The following is a 19,384-nucleotide window of genomic DNA, read 5'->3' as shown; positions in this document are numbered from 1 at the left end:
TGGACCATTGCACTGGATCAGGGCCTAGCCTAACCAAGGCTGCTCAACGCGATCGGTGCTCCCTTTCAACTCGCAGGAAGCAGAGTCGGTACAGCGATCTGAGTTCTGGAGACCGGAGACCTGAATGTAAAGTCTCCTTCTTACCTGGATTTGTCGCTTACCACTTGTTCATCGGACAGTCTCCTGCACTTTCCTATGTCATTGGTACCTACATGTATCAAGACAGTCGGCTCCTCTACAGCACTATCTAAATCCTAACTATGGGACATGTGAAGTCCACAACTTAGCATCAAGTAGGCAAGTTATCAAGCGATCCTCATGTCTACCAACCACCCAAGCTATCTACCTTCCCTACTAATCGACTCACCCACTAAAATGGATGTACTAACGTTCCCTCCTGGGCACGTGCCCCTGGAGACATATCCTCTGTGTGAGAGGATACTGCATCACCTTGAAAGCAGATCCTAGCTATAGGTCTGCTTCTTGCCTCACCAAGGTGATGCTCTCCTTACAGATGACCTTTCTCCTCCAATCAGCACAGGGGCTGCCAGATTGGAGGTGGGTCTTCTCTACTATGTCCCTGAAGGTCTCCTTTATATTCTTGTCTCCATTAGCTTCTCAAGGTTTGCCACTCTAGCCTCCAGAGATCAGAATCATTCTCTGAGAGCTAGGAGCTCTTTGTACCTAGTGCACAGATATAACCTTTTACCAGCTGGGAGATAATCATACATGTGGTACTCAGTACAAAAGACTGGAAAGCCTCCCTCTTGCTGCTGGACTATCTGCATCTTAATTTTATCGATTTGCTATCAAGTTTAAATTTCTAAGGGCGTTCTAATTTAAAGTACTTTTAGTCTATTGATTTATTTTGTGTGTGTCTGTCTGTGAATGACCCTCAAAACATTACAATTAATCTACGTTTTTTCTATCTAGTCAATTTACAATAAGGAGTTCTGAGGTGCTTGTGGTGAAAACTGGAGTCTGCTCTCGGGGGCTGCTGAGAACAGTATGCAGATAAGCCTTCCAGTCTTCTTCTGCTACAAGGGGTGTGGGACCTCTGGAAGCTGGAGCTGTGGATCCTGAAGCCTGGATTGGACAGCAGTGATCTCTGGCGTCCTCTCTGGGGGTTGCTGGGAATGGTATATAGACAAGCCTTCCAGTCCAAGATATTTTAGCACTGTGCAGATTCAACTACCACAAACTGATATGGAAATAGGTACTGGACTAATTCCTTTGCCATCTGAATGCTTGGTAGTCTTCCTTCTTTTAAACTGGAGTTCCCCCATATTCTCTTACATACTTGTAAGTCCTGGTACAGAATGTGAATGTATACTGTCACCAACTCATTAAATACACCCAGATACTTGAAGAAACAAAGAAGGGGTGGTTCTGAGTTCTATGATCTGCAAATCAATTGGTATGTATTTGGCAATAATCTTAACAAAATCTGAAAATAAAAGATCCTTGGGAGTGGCAGGGGGATATTTATTCTTTATCTGGGTAGGAGAAGGGACTAAGAGGAAGTCAGAATAATATTTCACTTTGAAACAGAGTTCTTTTGACCTGTAAGGGAACCTAAGATAGCTCCAAGTCACTCTTTCTAAACATAACAGGTATTGCGGAGCTGGCACTGAACTATGAGTTGACTCCTGTTACACAACAATGGGGCAGCAGTAGCATATGGGGTGCTCAAAGTATCAAGTGATGTGCAGCAAGCTAATGCCTGTCGCTCTGCACTTTTCATGTGCTGAGCTACTACCTCTGCTACTTGTCTGAAAAGTTCTAAGATCAAATGAGGCTCAGTGGGAGAACTAATCTATTAAAGGATCTTCTGAAGAGTGCCAAAAGCCTGAAGCTGGACCTGTGAAGACCAAAGTAAGTGCCACGGTTGGGAGATAGCGCTACTTTCCAAATAAATGCTTTAGGTGAGTGTGTGTTTATGAAGCAACCTTCAAAGCACCCATGCTCTCAGATTTGTGTGCCAAAGGGGAATGATAATGATGATACTCTGACATCTGTATGATTTACCCTTGCTGCCATGTTTGAATGGTCAGAGCCCTATACTCACTGTGAGCTGGAAGAGCATGAATTGTCTCGATATCTGGGCCTATTGTAGGCTTCAACACCAAAACAGTTGTTACTTTCTTCAGCAATTTCTTGCTTTCAGCAGTTGTTACAATTCCACAGTTCTTGTCCTTTGGTGCTGGTTCAGTTGACCCAAAATCTTTCTTCAAATCTTTAATATAAGATGCATTGTCATCTTGCAGATCTTGATGGCCTTTGGTAACATCTTTGTACAGATGTTACAAAGGGACATATTGTGATCCTCTTACAGTCATTTAAAGGAGGTCTATGATGATCTGTAATGGACATCTTCTCCCTGCAATCTGAGGAAACAGCTGGCCTTTTCAGATAGTGTGAGAAAAAGCAATGATGCAAAATAACAAAAGAAATTTTTAACAATATAAGCATACAATCTTAGGTTGGAAGAAAAATAATATAAAAGGTGCATGACCTAAGACAGTCAGAGGATATACATGACTGCCTCTAATGCCAATATTTACTCCAAATGTTATCATATTTTATAATGTATAAGATATTTTTTCCATCACTGCAATATCAGCTAATACGGATTTCCAAAGAGGAATAAGTGGTCTGGTTTTCCAATAATACGCAATTGTTATACATGCTGCATGTATGACTTGTATCACCAATTTCCTTTTAGGTAAAGCTATATCAATATCATCCTATTTTTCCAATAAACATGGAGTAGCTGGAAAAGGAATTAAACTACCAATTATATCCTGGGCAATTTTCTGAACATTTCCCCAAAAGGTCTGCACGATCGAGCAATCCCACCACATGTGAAAGTAAGAAGCTGGGTCATTACACATCCTTTCCAGCATAAAGAGCTCGAATTACTGAATCTAGAGGAAAAAACCCTTGCGATTTCTATATAAGCACAGTGACAGGTCCAGAGTAGATTGACACATATCCAGTAACTGGGTCTAACATAAATCTGTGACTAAATATGTTTCTGAATTTGTAGTATAAGTTCTAATCCATCCCTGCGCTATGGTATATTTGGGAGTGCACCTATAGGAAGATGCGGCGTAGTCTGATTGAACATCACAGTCAGTTGAATACTAAGTATTTTTGAATGCCCCAATTCCTCAGTATTATTTAGAAGCCCATCATAAATTTTGCCATTTGCAATGGCCAATTTTGGAGGAGATAGGCCTGCTGTCCTTAATTTTAAAGAACAATTTTGGATATATACTCTAAATACTTGTGTTCCATTTGGATTACATGAAAATTGATTGTTCCTCTCTGTTCTGAAAACAACTTTGATTGGCTAATAATATCTATTCCCCGATTGGCTGTTTTCCAGGTTATGCCAGGCGTTTAAAAAGTAAGCTTGTTGGCGGCGTGTAACCATGTTTTGAATGAAATATGGTCAAATGTAGTGGTGTTACAAATAAGAAGTTATCTTATAAGAATTTATACCTGAAGAAGAAAATCTCTTCAAAATGTGGCCTTAGATTAGATTGGAGTAGATTTGACTTGCTACAAATCATTCAGCTAAGTTTTTTATTTGCATGAACATAACATTAAAAATAAATAAATAAACAAATATATATATATATATATATCTATCTATATCTATATAGATAGATATATATATATAAAAACAGACTATTAGGAGGTTTTGGTGGGATGTTTTGATGATATTAAGACACCTTTAAAAGATAAAAAAAAGAAAGGTAGCCATATATGAAAATAACCCCGTACCTCCATTTTATATATTACTGGGTGCAGATTGATCGTGTCAGAGTGATATAGTTGTAGGATGTTTCCAGCAAGCATTCTTGTTTGTGGAGTTGTTTATATTGGAAAACTCCTACCACTGTTGGTACAATATTGCCCTTTACTGTACCTTGAGCTATTGGTGCCCCTTTTGATGGTACTTTGACACAGTCTTGGTGCCTTGGAGCTCTCTTCCCACTTCTGATGAAGTCTATCCACAAGTTTCATTACAACTAATTAGAAAACTCCAATTTTGGAGCTCAATATAGGCTGCATCGCTTCACCCATTAACTTTAAAGGGAACAAATGGGTGAACAGAATGAATAAACACAATTTTTTTATGTCTGAAATAAACCAAATAAATGTTGGTGCCCTCAAAACAGATGAATGAACCGAAACAAAGTTTTTGCCTCTGCATATCCCTAATAAAGAGGCAAATCCTGCCAGAAGAGCCATAGATTTTCAGGCTTGGAGAAGCAGAAGTACTGAGAAATAGGCGCGCTGTATCATTAAGCTTTTATAAAAATATAAATTTGCTATACTGGGTAAGACCAAAGGTCCATCAATCCGAGTATCCTGTTTCCATCAGTGGTCAATTCAGGTTACAAAAACTTGGTTCCAAAAGTTTGATAGATTCCATGTTGCTTATCCCAGGGATAAGCAGTGCATTTTCCCAAATTCACCTTAATAATAGTTTACGGACTTTTCTTCCAGGACTTGTGCAAACCTTTTTTAAATCCAGCTAAATTAACAGATTTTACCACATCCTCTGGCAACAAATTCCAGCATTTAATTATGCACCGAGTAAAAAAATTATTTTCTCCTACTTGTCTTAAACGTATTATCTAGTAGGGGTGTGCATTCGTTTGCAATGTATTGGTAATCCGCAAATTATATGCCATATTAGTTGTATTCGTGGGGGTTGCGAAACGTATGGCGAACCACCATGAATACAACGTATCACTAACGAATAAACCCCCACCCTCCTGACCCCCCCCAAGACTTGCCAAAAGTCCCTGGTGGTCCAGGTAGGCATGTGACAGGAGCCGACCAATGGCACCGGTAGCTCCTGTGACATAGTAAGGGCAAAGGCTATCGGCGCCATTTTGAATACCGGCAGCCGACAGCCCGAGTGCAGGAGATCGCTCCAGGACCCCCGCTGGACCACCAGGGACTTTTGGCAAGTCTTGGAGGGGTCAGGAGGGTGGGGGGTTGTAGTTAATTAAATTTAAAGGGTTGGAATACGAATACATATGTAACTAATGAACGGATCGGGGTCCCCCGAGAACGGATGCAACTGATTTGGGTCCCGACGAATACAAATACCGAATGGGACGAATCCATCCCTGCTGCACATCCCTATTATCTAGTAACTTTACTGTGTGTCCCATAGTCTTTGTACTTTTTCAAAGAAAGTAAACAACTGATTTGCATTTGCCTGTTCCATTGAACTCATTATTTTATAGATCTCTATCATATCTCCTCTCATCCGTCTTCTCCAAGCTGAAGAGCCCTAACCTTTCTTCAAAGGGGAATTATTTCAACATCTTTATCATTTTGGCTGCACTTCTCCATACATTTTCTAATTCTGCTATAGTTTTTTCTTTATTGATTTTCTTCTCTCCCTCAGTATAGGCTGCAAACTTCCATGCTCTCAAGTAGTTTTATTTTATTTATTTATTATTTTTATATACCGACACTCGATCTGAGATATCACATCGGTTTACATTCAGGTACTGTAGGTATTTCTCTATCCCCAGAGGGCTTACAATCTGAGTTTTCTTTTGTACCTGGGGCAATGGAGGGTAAAGTGACTTGCCTAAGATCACAAGGAGCCAGCGGGACTCGAACAGGGTTCGTAGCCCCTCTTCGAAACCTGGTCTCCTGGTTTGTAGCCCACTGCTCTAACCACTAGGCTATCCCTCCTCCTTTGATAGAGCAAAGATTTTTCCAGATTGTAAAACCACTGTTGGTTTAGTTTTAGACGTTATTGTGAGTGCCGACTGTGACATTTACACCACTGATTAATCTCAAATGGGCAAGACCCAAACCAGCACACCATCATGCCAGTCTCTGTTTTCAACTCATTAGTACAACATGATAATAACTATATATGAAAGATTTTATGGGCAAGTGTGGGCAGCCCACATTTAAGTTTGATCTGTCAAGGAAAATCATGCATGAGCAGGAAAACTATTTTCAACTCATTTCTGAACTGGCAAGAGAAGGAATGGTTCAGCCGTACAATGCTTATCCTTTTCAGATGCGGCTCTATTACCACCACTTATATAGCATAAGTATTCAACCCCTGTGCTGTTTAAGTTCCAAGTTTACACAGATAAAAGATATTGCCCTAACAACTGGCTAAACAATTGACCTCTACCTGTGAATCATCAAAAAAGGTCAGCTTTTCTGGATAAAAGACCCCGTAATTCCAGTACCATTGGTCAGACTGTGAATCTGAAGGAAAGATGTGAAAATGAAGACCAAACAGCATTCTAAGGAAATTAAAGATAAAGTTATAGACATGAATTAGATAGGAAAAGGCTATAAAATAATTTCCAAGGGCTTCAAAATTCCAGTGAGTACTGTTGGATCAATCATGAGGAAGTGGAAGCTACATCATACCACCCAGACACTGCCCTGACAAGGCCGTCCCTCAAAACTCAGCGTCAGAGCAAGAGAGATACTTGTGAGGGAAGCCACAGAGAGGCCAACAATCATTTTGAAAGAGCTACAGAGTTCAGTGGCTGTGGCTGGAGTGGGTTGCACCAGTCAACCATATCAAGAGCTCTGCGTACAACTGGCCTGCATAGGATGGTGGCAAGAAAAAAGCCATTAATGAAAAAAAAAAACATCAAAGCACAACTGGAGTTTGCCAGAAAGCATCAGAGTGACACAGCTAAAATGTGGGACAAGGTTTTGTGGTCAGATGAGACAAAAATGGAGCTTTTGGGCCAAAATTAAAAAAATATATATGTGGCGCAAACCTAACACTGCCCATTCCTCAGCAAACATCATTCCAGTAAATGTATGAGGGTTGACAATGATCCCAAGCACAAGGCCAAAGCATTAAAGGAGTGGTTGAACAACAAAAAGGTGAATATTCTACAATGGCCAAGTCAAAGTCCAGATCTTAAGCCAATCGAGAATCTGGCACTATTTGAAAATTGCAGTCAATAAGAGTCATCCAACCAAACTGAACATCCTAGAGCACATCTGCCAGGAAGAATGAGCAAAACTCACTTCCAAACAGTGTGCAAAGTTGGTAGAAACTTACCCCAACAGATTTAAAACTATTATTGCAGAAAAAGGTGGTTCTACCAAGTACTAGTCTGAAAGGATTGAATACTTATGCAAGCAGCATTTTTCAGTTAATTTTATTTTACAAAAAGTGGAGAAATAATGAATTGTGACTTTGAAAATGTAGTTTAAAAGCATACTGATTTGCAAAGAACATACAGTCTGGAAAAATCCGTGTAAGTGTCATTTGTATCCATACAAATCTGCTGACTTTTTAGGGAGTGGAATTCTTTTAGCAAGCTACTGTATATAGTTGTTTGCTAACGAGGTCTTGTAAAAATAATACACACACCCCAATTACTGTTGATTCAGTTTTTGATAGAATAAAAATTTAAATTAGATTTTATTTAAACAAAATACTGGCATCAGCACTGTCTGCCTGCCCCAATGAACATACTATGCTTTCAGAAAGTTCAGATTTTGTAAAGCAAATATACTAGCACATAAGGCCAATTTAATCTTATGGGGAATCTAGTGGAACCTCAGGAGCATCTACTGTTCTACGGAATTATACTATTTTCTGTCAGGAAATAGGGATTACCTTAGGTCCTATTATAAGAGCTCATGTTAATCTCCATTTGTCAGTACTTATACCAGTCACAAATTCGCCATAATTTGTATTAAGAAATATTCACACTTTCCAGCTTCACCCTGTTTATATTTTGATGACTTGCCCTCTTTTGATTTAATCTGAAGCCCCTTTTATCTTTATGCTGAGCAATATGCATGGGCAACTGCTACCATGGACAATATGTTTACTATAGACTCTTATAAGATAGATGCCCGATTTGATTCTCGGACTGTTCCCCTTGTTTCTATTTTCTGTTTAATTCTATATTTTGCTATTGTGATTTATTATCTGTCAAGTGAACACATTTAGTTTGTTAGGGAATTTCAAAACCTTAATAAACAAAGCTTAAAAGAAAAGTCAGTCTTAGAGGGCTTTCATTTTCAAGTGAATTCACTGCATTCCACAAAACTTGCACCTGTTATACAAGAATCCACATTACTCACTCAGAGCAACAGTACATCTCCTTATAAATGATGCAGGCAGAAATCAAGAAACAGATGTGTACCTTACTTACTTTGGAAGGAGAGCCTTCAGTGATTTTCACCAATTGCCAGAGAATAGAGAAATGGGAACACTGCAGGGCCTGTACAACTATCTGAAACAAGAAAAGTCAGAAAGAAGATTTAATGCAGCAGTAACTACCTAAATCTACTTTCTGAAATAAAAGGATGGCTGTGTGTAAAATTGCTTATAAATGGTTAGTAGAAAAAACAATATATATATCCATTCATTATAGTCATAGACCAGACTTTATTGCATTATTTTATTTATTTATTTAGATTTATAGTCTGCTTTTCACACTTTTTTTTTCAGCAGTTCAAAGCGGATTACATTCAGGTAGTGTAGGTATTTCCCTATGCCCAGAGGGCCTATAATCTAAGTTTGTACCTGAGGCAATGGAGGGTAAAGTGACTTGCCCAAGGTCACAAGGAGCAACAGTGGGACTTGAACCCTGGTCTCCTGGTTCATAGCCCACTGCTCTAAGCACTAGGCTACTCCTCCAAATCAGCCCTCAAAAAAACAAAAGTGAAAGCTCTTCTCAACAAAAAGTGAAATGGCAATTTCAGCTAAAGCCCAAGAAATATATGATCCCAAGCTAGAAGATCCAATTTGTATCAAAATAGCAACTGAGGAGCAGTGGCTCCTCAGCTGTGGCACCAGCTCCTGTAACCACTCTGGCACATGCTATAATTGAGTATAGGGGTACCAATGCCACTCCTCTGGATTCCCACAAATACCATTTCCTGATTAGCACTTATCTAAGTCTGCTTCTTCTGGGTTCATGTTTCTGGTATTCAATATACCACATAATTTCAGCAATTTAAGTAGTTTATAATAATACATATATAATCCAATAAAAAGAATACAGACAACATTAAACTAGTAATAATAAAAAATATAAAACTACATAAAATCAAATAAATGAAATGAGAATTAAAAGAAAACAATTAAACATTAAATACCTGAGGAAACTGTAAGATCAAATAAATACAAGAAATAAAAAAAATAGTTAAGCAATAAATGCCTGAGAAAATAACCTTCTTCAAATAGTCCAATGCTACCCGAGCATATACAGAAATGCATTCTACAACAGTGGAGCATGGTAAGTTAAAGACATCTGTCAAGTTGATGCTAATTGGACCTCTGAAGGAGAAGGAAGCCTTAAGAGGCCTGGGGGGGGGGGGGGGGGCAGGGTGTGCCAGAACAAAGATACCTCTATGGGCAGTGGCATAACTACAACTCTGCTAGCTTTCTTCAATCTGGTGGTTTTACCCACACAACACTATATAGTCTCATGGCTAACTTGATGGGAAAGGGTCATCAAATTAAAAAAAATATGAAAAATTCCACCTCCCCCCACAAAATCCCTCGCTGTATATCCACAATAAATTTGGGTTCCTGATTATGGAGACATCTAGACCTGCAAAAGTATCCACGTCATGTCTATGCATTCTAATATAGTGAGCTAGCAAACCACCTCGTCCCATGAGAGATATAAGATGACTCATTGCAAAGTCATTCTCCAAGTTCAACAATAAAGGACAGACAGAAGATAAAATATTATCAATATCCTTAACCATCCAAACCTCTAGAAGTCTACATGTGGATGTTTCTACAGTTAGGGAAAAGCAGCAGAAGAGGTCTGGAAGGCTCATCTGCATAACGTTCCCAGCAGCCCCTGAAGAGGACGCCAGAGGTCACAGCCAGTGAGCCAGGCCTCGAACTCCACAGCCCCAACTTCCACAGGCCCAGCACCCCTTGCAGCAGAAGAGGACCACAAGATTTATCTGCATACCATTCTCAGCAGCCACCAGGAAAGGACTCCAGATGTCACAGAGAGTGATCCACAGCCCCAGCTTCCAGAGCTCACAGTGAGCAATTCAAGCTTCGAACTGCACAGCCCCAGCTTCTAGAGCTCACAGTGAGCAATCCAGGTTTCGAACTGCACAGCCCCAGCTTCCAGAGGTCAGAGCCAGCAATCCAAGTTTCAAACTCTACAGCTCCAGCTTCCAGAGGTCTGCACCCTTTGCAGCAGAAGAGGACCTCAAGGTTCATCTACATACTGTTCCCAGCAGCCCCCAGAGAGGACTCCAGAGGTCACAGCCAGCAATCCAGGCTTCAAACTCCACAGCCCCAGCTTCCAGAGGTCCTGTACCCCTTGCAGCAGCAGATGACTGCAAAGCTCATCTGCAAACCACTCCTAGCGGCCCAAAGAGGACTCCAGAGGTCACAGATAGTGATTCAGGCTTCAAATTCCACTGCCCTAGCTTCCAGAGATTCTGAACCCTTGCAGCAAAAGAGGACCAGAATGCTCATCTGCATATTGTTCCCAGTAGTCCCCAGAAGAGAACAAGAGATCACAGAGAGCAATCCAGGCTTCGAACTCCACAGCCCCAGCTTCCAAAGGCCTCACACCTCTTGCAGCAGAAAAGGACCACAAGCATGCGCCTAATGGCGCGTGCACATCAAACTTCCTTATTATACTCTATCCATTTACATTGCTATTCCTTATCTGTTTACTAGACCTTATCTGTTTTTATTTAATTTTATATGTTTTGATTTTACATGGTTATTGTTTTTGGTAGGAGCAATTTGCTGTTGATTTTATACATAAGAAATCTAATTCAAAACAAGAGTCAATAAGTTGGCTAACGAGGAAGATATATGTAGATTAAATGTAGTATTTTGAGGGTCACTGCCAGATAAATATAAAATAAATCCATAGACTTTTAGGTTAGCTCTACATCCCTGCTCCCTTAAAACTTTTATATTGATATCAAAACAACACAATTATAATGCAGGAAGGAATCCAGCAGCGAGAGGAAGGCTTTCCAGTTTTTTGCACATGTATGATTATCTCCCAGCTGGCTAGAGGTCGTACGTGTGCGCTAATTGCAAAGAGCTCCAAGCCCTCAGAGAACGAGTCAGTCTCTGGAGGCTAGAGTAGTAAACCTGAAGGAGCTAAGGGAAACAAAGAACTATATAGAGGAGACCTTCAGGGACAGAGTAGAAAAGTCCCACCTCCAATCTGACAGCCCCTGTGCTGCTTTGGAGAAGAAAGGTCACTGGAAGGAGAGCATCAGCTTCATGAGGCAGGAAGCAATCCTGTAGCTAGGGCCTGCCTTCAAGATGATGTAGTCCTCTCTCTCAGAGGATAGGTCTCCAGGGGCACATGCCCAGGAGGGAAGGGTTAAGACTGCCATTATAGTTAGAGATTAAATTATTAGGAAGATTGATAGCAGGGTGGCTGGTGGACATGAGGATCGCCTGGTAACTTGCCTGCCTGGTGCAAAGGTGGCGGATCTCACGCATCACATAGATAGGATTTTAGATAGCGATGGGGAAAATATAACAGTCACTAGAAGCGCATGGTTTGGAATGATTTATCTTTAAAAGATACTAAGAAAACAAGGAAAATAGGGCATCCCAGTAGAGAGTTTGCAATAAATGCCAAAATGGACCAGGTGCCTTTAAGTAAAGTGCAGAAAGATTCCAGATTACCCCATCAACTGATGAGCAGGTTGTTACTACAAACTAAAACATACTTTAAAATGTATGCATACAAATGCTAGAAGTCTAGAAAATAAGATAGAAGAGTTAGAGTATATAGCACTGGTTGCAGAGGTAGATATAACTGGCATCACAGAGACCTGGTAGGAGGATAACCAATGGGACACTGTGATACCAGGGTACAAATTATATCGAAATGATAGGATGAATCAAACTGGTGGAGATGTGGCATTATATGTTAAAGAGAGAATTAAGTCAAACAGAATAAAAGTTCTGCAGGAAACAAAAAATGTTGAATCTTTATGGATAGAAATTACAGGTGAAAACGGGAATAAAATAGTAGTGGGGGCGTATTACCGTCCACCTGGCCAGAATGAACTAACAGACAATGAAATGCTAAAATAAATTAGGGAAGCTAACAAAAACAGGAACACAGTAATAATGGGTGATTTCAATCATCCTAGTATTGACTGGGTGAATGTTACATCAGGACATTCTATAGAAGTAAAGTTCCTAGATGAAATAAACGACTGCTTCATGGAGCAGCTGGTAGAAGAACCAACATGAGGGGAATATTTTAGACCTAGGCCTTGGTGGAACACAGGATTTGGTGCAAAAGGTATCAGTGTTGGAGCCACTTGGCAATAGTGATTACAACATTATCAAATCTGACTTAACTGGAGGAAGCGCAAAAAAAGAAATCTACTATGAAAGCATTTCACTTTCAGAAAGGTGAATATGATAAAATGAGGAAAATGGTTAGGAAAAAAACTGAAAGGAGCAACTGCAAAGTTTTAAGAGTTTAGCAAAGGCATGGATATTGTTAAAAATACCATCTTGGAAGCCCAGAACAGATGTTTCCCAGGTGGAAATGATCAATGTGTGGAAATGATCAATGTGTGGAGAGAGACGAAGAAATGGCAGAAATATTCAATGAATACTTCAGCTCTGTGTTCACTAAAGAAGACCCTGAAGAAGGACCATCTCTACACAACAAGAAACTGGAGGGAAGCAGAACAGAGGAAAATCCATTTACAGTAGATAATGTATGGGAAGAGCTAAAGAATCTGAAAGTGGACAAAGCCATGGGGCCTGATGGGATTCATCCAAGGATACTGAGGGAGCTCAGAGATGTGCTGGCGGGACTGCTGTGCCACCTGTTCAATAGATCCCTAGAAACGGGAGTGGTGCCGAGTGATTGGAGAAGAGCGGTGGTGGTCCCGCTTCACAAGAGTGGGAACAGAGAGGAGGCTGGTAACTACAGACCGGTTAGCCTCACTTCGGTGGTGGGAAAAGTAATGGAGTTACTGTTGAAAGAGAGAATAGTGAACTATCTACAGTCGGGAGAATTGATGGACCAGAGGCAGCATGGATTCACCAGAGGAAGATCCTGTCAGACAAATCTGATTGACTTTTTTGACTGGGTAACCAAGGAATTGGATCAAGGAAGAGCGCTCGATGTCATCTACTTGGATTTCAGCAAAGCTTTTGATACGGTTCCGCACAGGAGACTGGTGAATAAAACGAGAAGCTTAGGAGTGAGTGCTGAGGTGGTGACCTGGATTGAAAACTGGTTGACGGACAGAAAATAATGCGTGATGGTAAATGGAACTTTCTCTGAAGAGAGAGAGGTTTTAAGTGGTGTACCACAAGGATCGGTGTTGGGACCGGTCCTGTTCAATATCTTTGTGAGCGACATTGCGGACGGGATAGAAGGTAAGGTTTGTCTTTTTGCGGATGACACTAAGATCTGCAACAGAGTGGACACGCCGGAAGGAGTGGAGAGAATGAGACGGGATTTAAGGAAACTGGAAGAGTGGTCGAAGATATGGCAGCTGAGATTCAATGCCAAGAAGTGCAAAGTCATGCATATGGGGAGTGGAAATCCGAATGAACTGTATTCGATGGGGGGGGGGGGGGGAAGGCTGATGTGCACGGAGCAGGAGAGGGACCTTGGGGTGATAGTGTCTAATGATATGAAGTCTGCGAAACAATGCGACAAGGCGATAGCAAAAGCCAGAAGAATGCTGGGATGCATAGAGAGAGGAATATCGAGTAAGAAAAGGGAAGTGATTATCCCCTTGTACAGATCCTTGGTGAGGCCACACCTGGAGTACTGTGTTCAGTTCTGGAGACCGTATCTACAAAGAGACAAGGACAAGATGGAAGCGGTTCAGAGAAGGGCGACCAGGAAGGTGGAGGGTCTTCACAGGATGACATACGAGGAGAGATTGAAGAATCTAAATATGTACTCCCTGGAGGAAAGGAGGAACAGGGGTGATATGATTCAGACTTTCAGATACTTGAAAAACTTTAATGATCCAAAGACATCAACAAACCTTTTCCGTCAGAAAAAAATCAGCAGAACATAAGAACATGCCATACTGGGTCAGACCAAGGGTCCATCAAGCCCAGCATCCTGTTTCCAACAGTGGCCAATCCAGGCCACAAGAACCTGGCAAGTACCCAAAAACTAAGTCTATTCCATGTAACCATTGCTAATGGCAGTGGCTATTCTCTAAGTGAACTTAATAGCAGCTAATGGACTTCTCCTCCAAGAACTTATCCAATCCTTTTTTAAACACAGCTATACTAACTGCACGAACCACATTCTCTGGCAACAAATTCCAGAGTTTAATTGTGCGTTGAGTAAAAAAGAACTTTCTCCGATTAGTTTTAAATGTGCCCCATGCTAACTTCATGGAGTGCCCCCTAGTCTTTCTACTATCCGAAAGAGTAAATAACCGATTCACATCTACCCGTTCTAGACCTCTCATGATTTTAAACACCTCTATCATATCCCCCCTCAGTCGTCTCTTCTCCAAGCTGAAAAGTCCTAACCTCTTTAGTCTTTCCTCATAGGGGAGTTGTTCCATTCCCTTTATCATTTTGGTAGCCCTTCTCTGTACCTTCTCCATTGCAATTATATCTTTTTTGAGATGCGGCGACCAGAATTGTACACAGTATTCAAGGTGCGGTCTCACCATGGAGCGATACAGAGGCATTATGACATTTTCCATTTTATTCATCATTCCTTTTCTAATAATTCCCAACATTGTTTGCTTTTTTGACTGCCGCAGCACACTGCACCGACGATTTCAATGTGTTATCCACTATGACACCTAGATCTCTTTCTTGGGTTGTAGCACCTAATATGGAACCCAACATTGTGTAATTATAGCATGGGTTATTTTTCCCTATATGCATCATCTTGCACTTATCCACATTAAATTTCATCTGCCATTTGGATGCCCAATTTTCCAGTCTCACAAGGTCTTCCTGCAATTTATCACAATCTGCTTGTGATTTAACTACTCTGAACAATTTTGTGTCATCTGCAAATTTGATTATCTCACTCGTCGTATTTCTTTCCAGATCATTTATAAATATATTGAACAGTAAGGGTCCCAATACAGATCCCTGAGGCACTCCACTGTCCACTCCCTTCCACTGAGAAAATTGCCCATTTAATCCTACTCTCTGTTTCCTGTCTTTTAGCCAGTTTGCAATCCACGAAAGGACATCGCCACCTATCCCATGACTTTTTACTTTTCCTAGAAGCCTCTCATGAGGAACTTTGTCAAACGCCTTCTGAAAATCCAAGTATACTATATCTACCGGTTCACCTTTATCCACATGATTATTAATTCCTTCAAAAAAGTGAAGCAGATTTGTGAGGCAAGACTTGCCCTGGGTAAAGCCATGCTGACTTTGTTCCATTAAACCATGTCTTTCTATATGTTCTGTGATTTTGATGTTTAGAACACTTTCCACTATTTTTCCTGGCACTGAAGTCAGGCTAACCGGTCTGTAGTTTCCCGGATCGCCCCTGGAGCCCTTTTTAAATATTGGGGTTACATTTGCTATCCTCCAGTCTTCAGGTACAATGGATGATTTTAATGATAAGTTACAAATTTTTACTAATAGGTCTGAAATTTCATTTTTTAGTTCCTTCAGAACTCTGGGGTGTATACCATCCGGTCCAGGTGATTTACTACTCTTCAGTTTGTCAATCAGGCCTACCACATCTTCTAGGTTCACTGTGATTTGATTCAGTCCATCTGAATCATTACCCATGAAAACCTTCTCCATTACGGGTACCTCCCCAACATCCTCTTCAGTAAACACCGAAGCAAAGAAATCATTTAATCTTTCCGCGATGGCCTTATCTTCTCTAAGTGCCCCTTTAACCCCTCGATCATCTAACGGTCCAACTGACTCCCTCACAGGCTTTCTGCTTCGGATATATTTAAAAAAGTTTTTACTGTGAGTTTTTGCCTCTACAGCCAACTTCTTTCCAAATTCTCTCTTAGCCTGTCTTATCAATGTCTTACATTTAACTTGCCAATGTTTATGCTTTATCCTATTTTCTTCTGTTGGATCCTTCTTCCAATTTTTGAATGAAGATCTTTTGGCTAAAATAGCTTCTTTCACCTCCCCTTTTAACCATGCCGGTAATCGTTTTGCCTTCTTTCCACCTTTCTTAATGTGTGGAATACATCTGGACTGTGCTTCTAGAATGGTATTTTTTAACAATGACCACGCCTCTTGGACATTTTTTACTTTTGTAGCTGCTCCTTTCAGTTTTTTTCTAACAATTTTTCTCATTTTATCAAAGTTTCCCTTTTGAAAGTTTAGCACGAGAGCCTTGGATTTGCACACTGTTCCTTTTCCAGTCATTAAATCAAATTTGATCATATTATGATCACTTTTGCCAAGCGGCCCCACCACCGTTACCTCTCTCACCAAGTCCTGTGCTCCACTGAGAATTAGATCTAAAATTGCTCCCTCTCTCGTCGGTTCCTGAACCAATTGCTCCATAAAGCTATCATTTATTCCATCCAGGAACGTTATCTCTCTAGCGTGACCTGATGATACATTTACCCAGTCTATATTGGGGTAATTGAAGTCTACTATATAAGAACAGTTAATTATTAAAGTGCAACGAGCTACACTTGTCTCACAAAACAGACGTCGCAAAGGTTACAATTTTTTGGATTTTTTGTGCATAGAATTTATCTAGAACTGTGGACCATCATACCACCCTTGGTTGTTTGGACAGTAAGTCACATTTTCAACCTCACAGGGTCATGTTTAATCATCGGTCCATTAAATGTCTTTTTTTTAAATTGTTTCAAAATGCTGCTTTATTTAAATGTTTTCTTTATTACTTTTTTTCTTCTTTTTTCTTATTGTAAAATCTTGTGTATTTAAGACGGAATTTCCTTACTTGCGCGGAGCGCCGCTGCGCTTCCGACCTTTATCTCCTGCGCTGCTGCGCTTTTGTCTCCAGCGCTGCCGTGCTTTGTAGGCGAAAATGCTCCTCTTCCGATTAAATGCGCTCACACGATTTAGAGCTCCTGCAGTCCGACGTACGTTTCGTGATTGCGCTGCTTCAGGGACTGATCGGAAAGTTATAGAATCTAAGCTTGAAAAAGTGCAAGGTTAATTCCCGCCAAAATAGTTTCAGTGTTTAAATGCTTCTGTCAAATTCATACGGTATTTAATACCTATGGAGATAACAATAGAAATAGTACCACACATATATTTTTGCACAATGACTTCTTAACAAAAGAATGCACTTTTCCCAATGGATTACCGTTTCATCTTACCGCATTCAGCCACCTAGTCCTCTTGTCGGCGTTCTGCTGAATTGCCGCGAGATCTGGCATGATTTTATAGAATCACCCTACTGCACCTGTGTGTTTGATTTTACAGGTGAGTGGATTCACATAAAGTGAATCCACTCAATCTCTTTATTGAGGCCACCAGGGGTCACTGTGCGTAATTGGAAAATCCAACGTTGTTCACGTTGGCGTAATTTCTTAACTCGATCTCCCTTTCTCCAGTGTGGATGAATGACTTCTAAAATTGTCCATTTGATATCTGAAAAGTTGTGGTTGCAATCTCTAAAATGTGTAACTAAGGGTTCCTCCAACCGGCCCGTATTGAGACAACATTTATGTTCCGTTAATCTAATTCTGAACGGACGTTTAGTCATGCCCACGTAGATAAGTGGGCATGGACAGATGATGGCATATACTACAAAAGAGGATCTGGACCGGTCCATTCAAGTTTCTATGAACCGGTGAACATAGAGGACCCCATTACAGAATGTGCAAATTGCGCCCATTGCGCTTTAAAATCACCACAGACAACTATAACTTTACCCTCAGGTCAGACTGTGTGTCTGCCTCAAACATCATGCAGATCCTCTTTTGTGAATTCCCTCACCTGTAAAATCAAACACACAGGTGCAGTAGGGTGATTCTATAAAATCATGCCAGATCTCGCGGCAATTCAGCAGAACGCCGACAAGAGGACTAGGCGGCTGAATGCGGTAAGATGAAATGGTAATCCATTGGGAAAAGTGCATTCTTTTGTTAAGAAGTCATTGTGCAAAAATATATGTGTGGTACTATTTCTATTGTTATCTCCATAGGTATTAAATACCGTATGAATTTGACAGAAGCATTTAAACACTGAAACTATTTTGGCGGGAATTAACCTTGCACTTTTTCAAGCTTAGATTCTATAACTTTCCGATCAGTCCCTGAAGCAGCGCAATCGCGAAACGTACGCAGGAGCTCTAAATCTTGTGAGCGCATTTAATCGGAAGAGGAGCATTTTCGCCTACAAAGCACGGCAGCGCTGGAGACAAAAGCGCAGCAGCGCAGGAGATAAAGGTCGAAAGCGCAGCGGCGCTCCGCACAAGTAAGGAAATTCCGTCTTAAATACACAAGATTTTACAATAAGAAAAAAGAAGAAAAAAAGTAATAAAGAAAACATTTAAATAAAGCAGCATTTTGAAACAATTTAAAAAAAAGACATTTAATGGACCGATGATTAAACATGACCCTGTGAGGTTGAAAATGTGACTTACTGTCCAAACAACCAAGGGTGGTATGATGGTCCACAGTTCTAGATAAATTCTATGCACAAAAAATCCAAAAAATTGTAACCTTTGCGACGTCTGTTTTGTGAGGTAATTGAAGTCTCCCATTATTACTGCACTACCAATTTGGTTAGCTTCCCTAATTTCTCTTAGCTTTTAACTGTCCATCTCACCATCTTGACCAGGTGGACGGTAGTATACCCCTATCACTGTAGTCTTCCCTGACACACAAGGGATTTCTACCCATAAAGATTCAATTTTGTATTTAGTCTCATGCAGGATGTTTATCCTGTTGGACTCTATGCCATCCCGGACATAAAGCGCCACACCTCCTCCCGACTGCTCCTCTCTGTCATTGCGATATAATTTGAACCCCGGTATAGCACTGTCCCATTGGTTATCCTCTTTCCACCATGTCTCTGAGATGCCAATTAAGTCTATGTCATCATTTACTGCTATACATTCTAATTCTCCCATCTTACGTCTTAGACTTCTGGCATTAGCATACAAACATTTCAAAGTTTGATTTTTGTTTGTATTTTCATTCTGCTTTTTAATTGAAAGGGATGTTAGAATTTTTTAGGTCAGGTGAGTTTTTAGTTACAGGCACTTGGACTACTTTTCTAATTATTGGAACCTCACTGTTGGGATGCCAGAGGTCACGAGCTGAGGCTCCAGGGAGGAAGACTAAGAACCAATATCAGGAAGTATTTCTTCACGGAAAGGGTGGTGGATGCCTGGAATGCCCTTCCGGAGGAAGTGGTGAAGTCTAAAACTGTGAACGACTTCAAAGGGGC

At 40.7% G+C, this 19,384-nt stretch overlaps 1 protein-coding gene across 2 annotated transcripts in view; it reads right to left on the bottom strand.

Moving 5' to 3' along the window:
• The window catches only part of STAG1 (stromal antigen 1), an 815,655-nt gene that overhangs the window by 199,318 nt on the left and 596,953 nt on the right, over nucleotides 1-19,384 (bottom strand). For both annotated transcript variants that reach the window (XM_029617274.1, XM_029617273.1), the window contains one exon: nucleotides 8,187-8,276. In XM_029617274.1, coding sequence (XP_029473134.1) covers nucleotides 8,187-8,276 — 90 coding nt within the window. The remainder of the gene's footprint in view (nucleotides 1-8,186; nucleotides 8,277-19,384) is intronic.

Source organism: Rhinatrema bivittatum, chromosome 9 (genome assembly GCF_901001135.1).
Source record: "Rhinatrema bivittatum chromosome 9, aRhiBiv1.1, whole genome shotgun sequence".
Taxonomy (NCBI): Eukaryota; Metazoa; Chordata; class Amphibia; order Gymnophiona; family Rhinatrematidae; genus Rhinatrema; species Rhinatrema bivittatum.
This window is presented reverse-complemented; position numbering and strand designations above follow the sequence as displayed.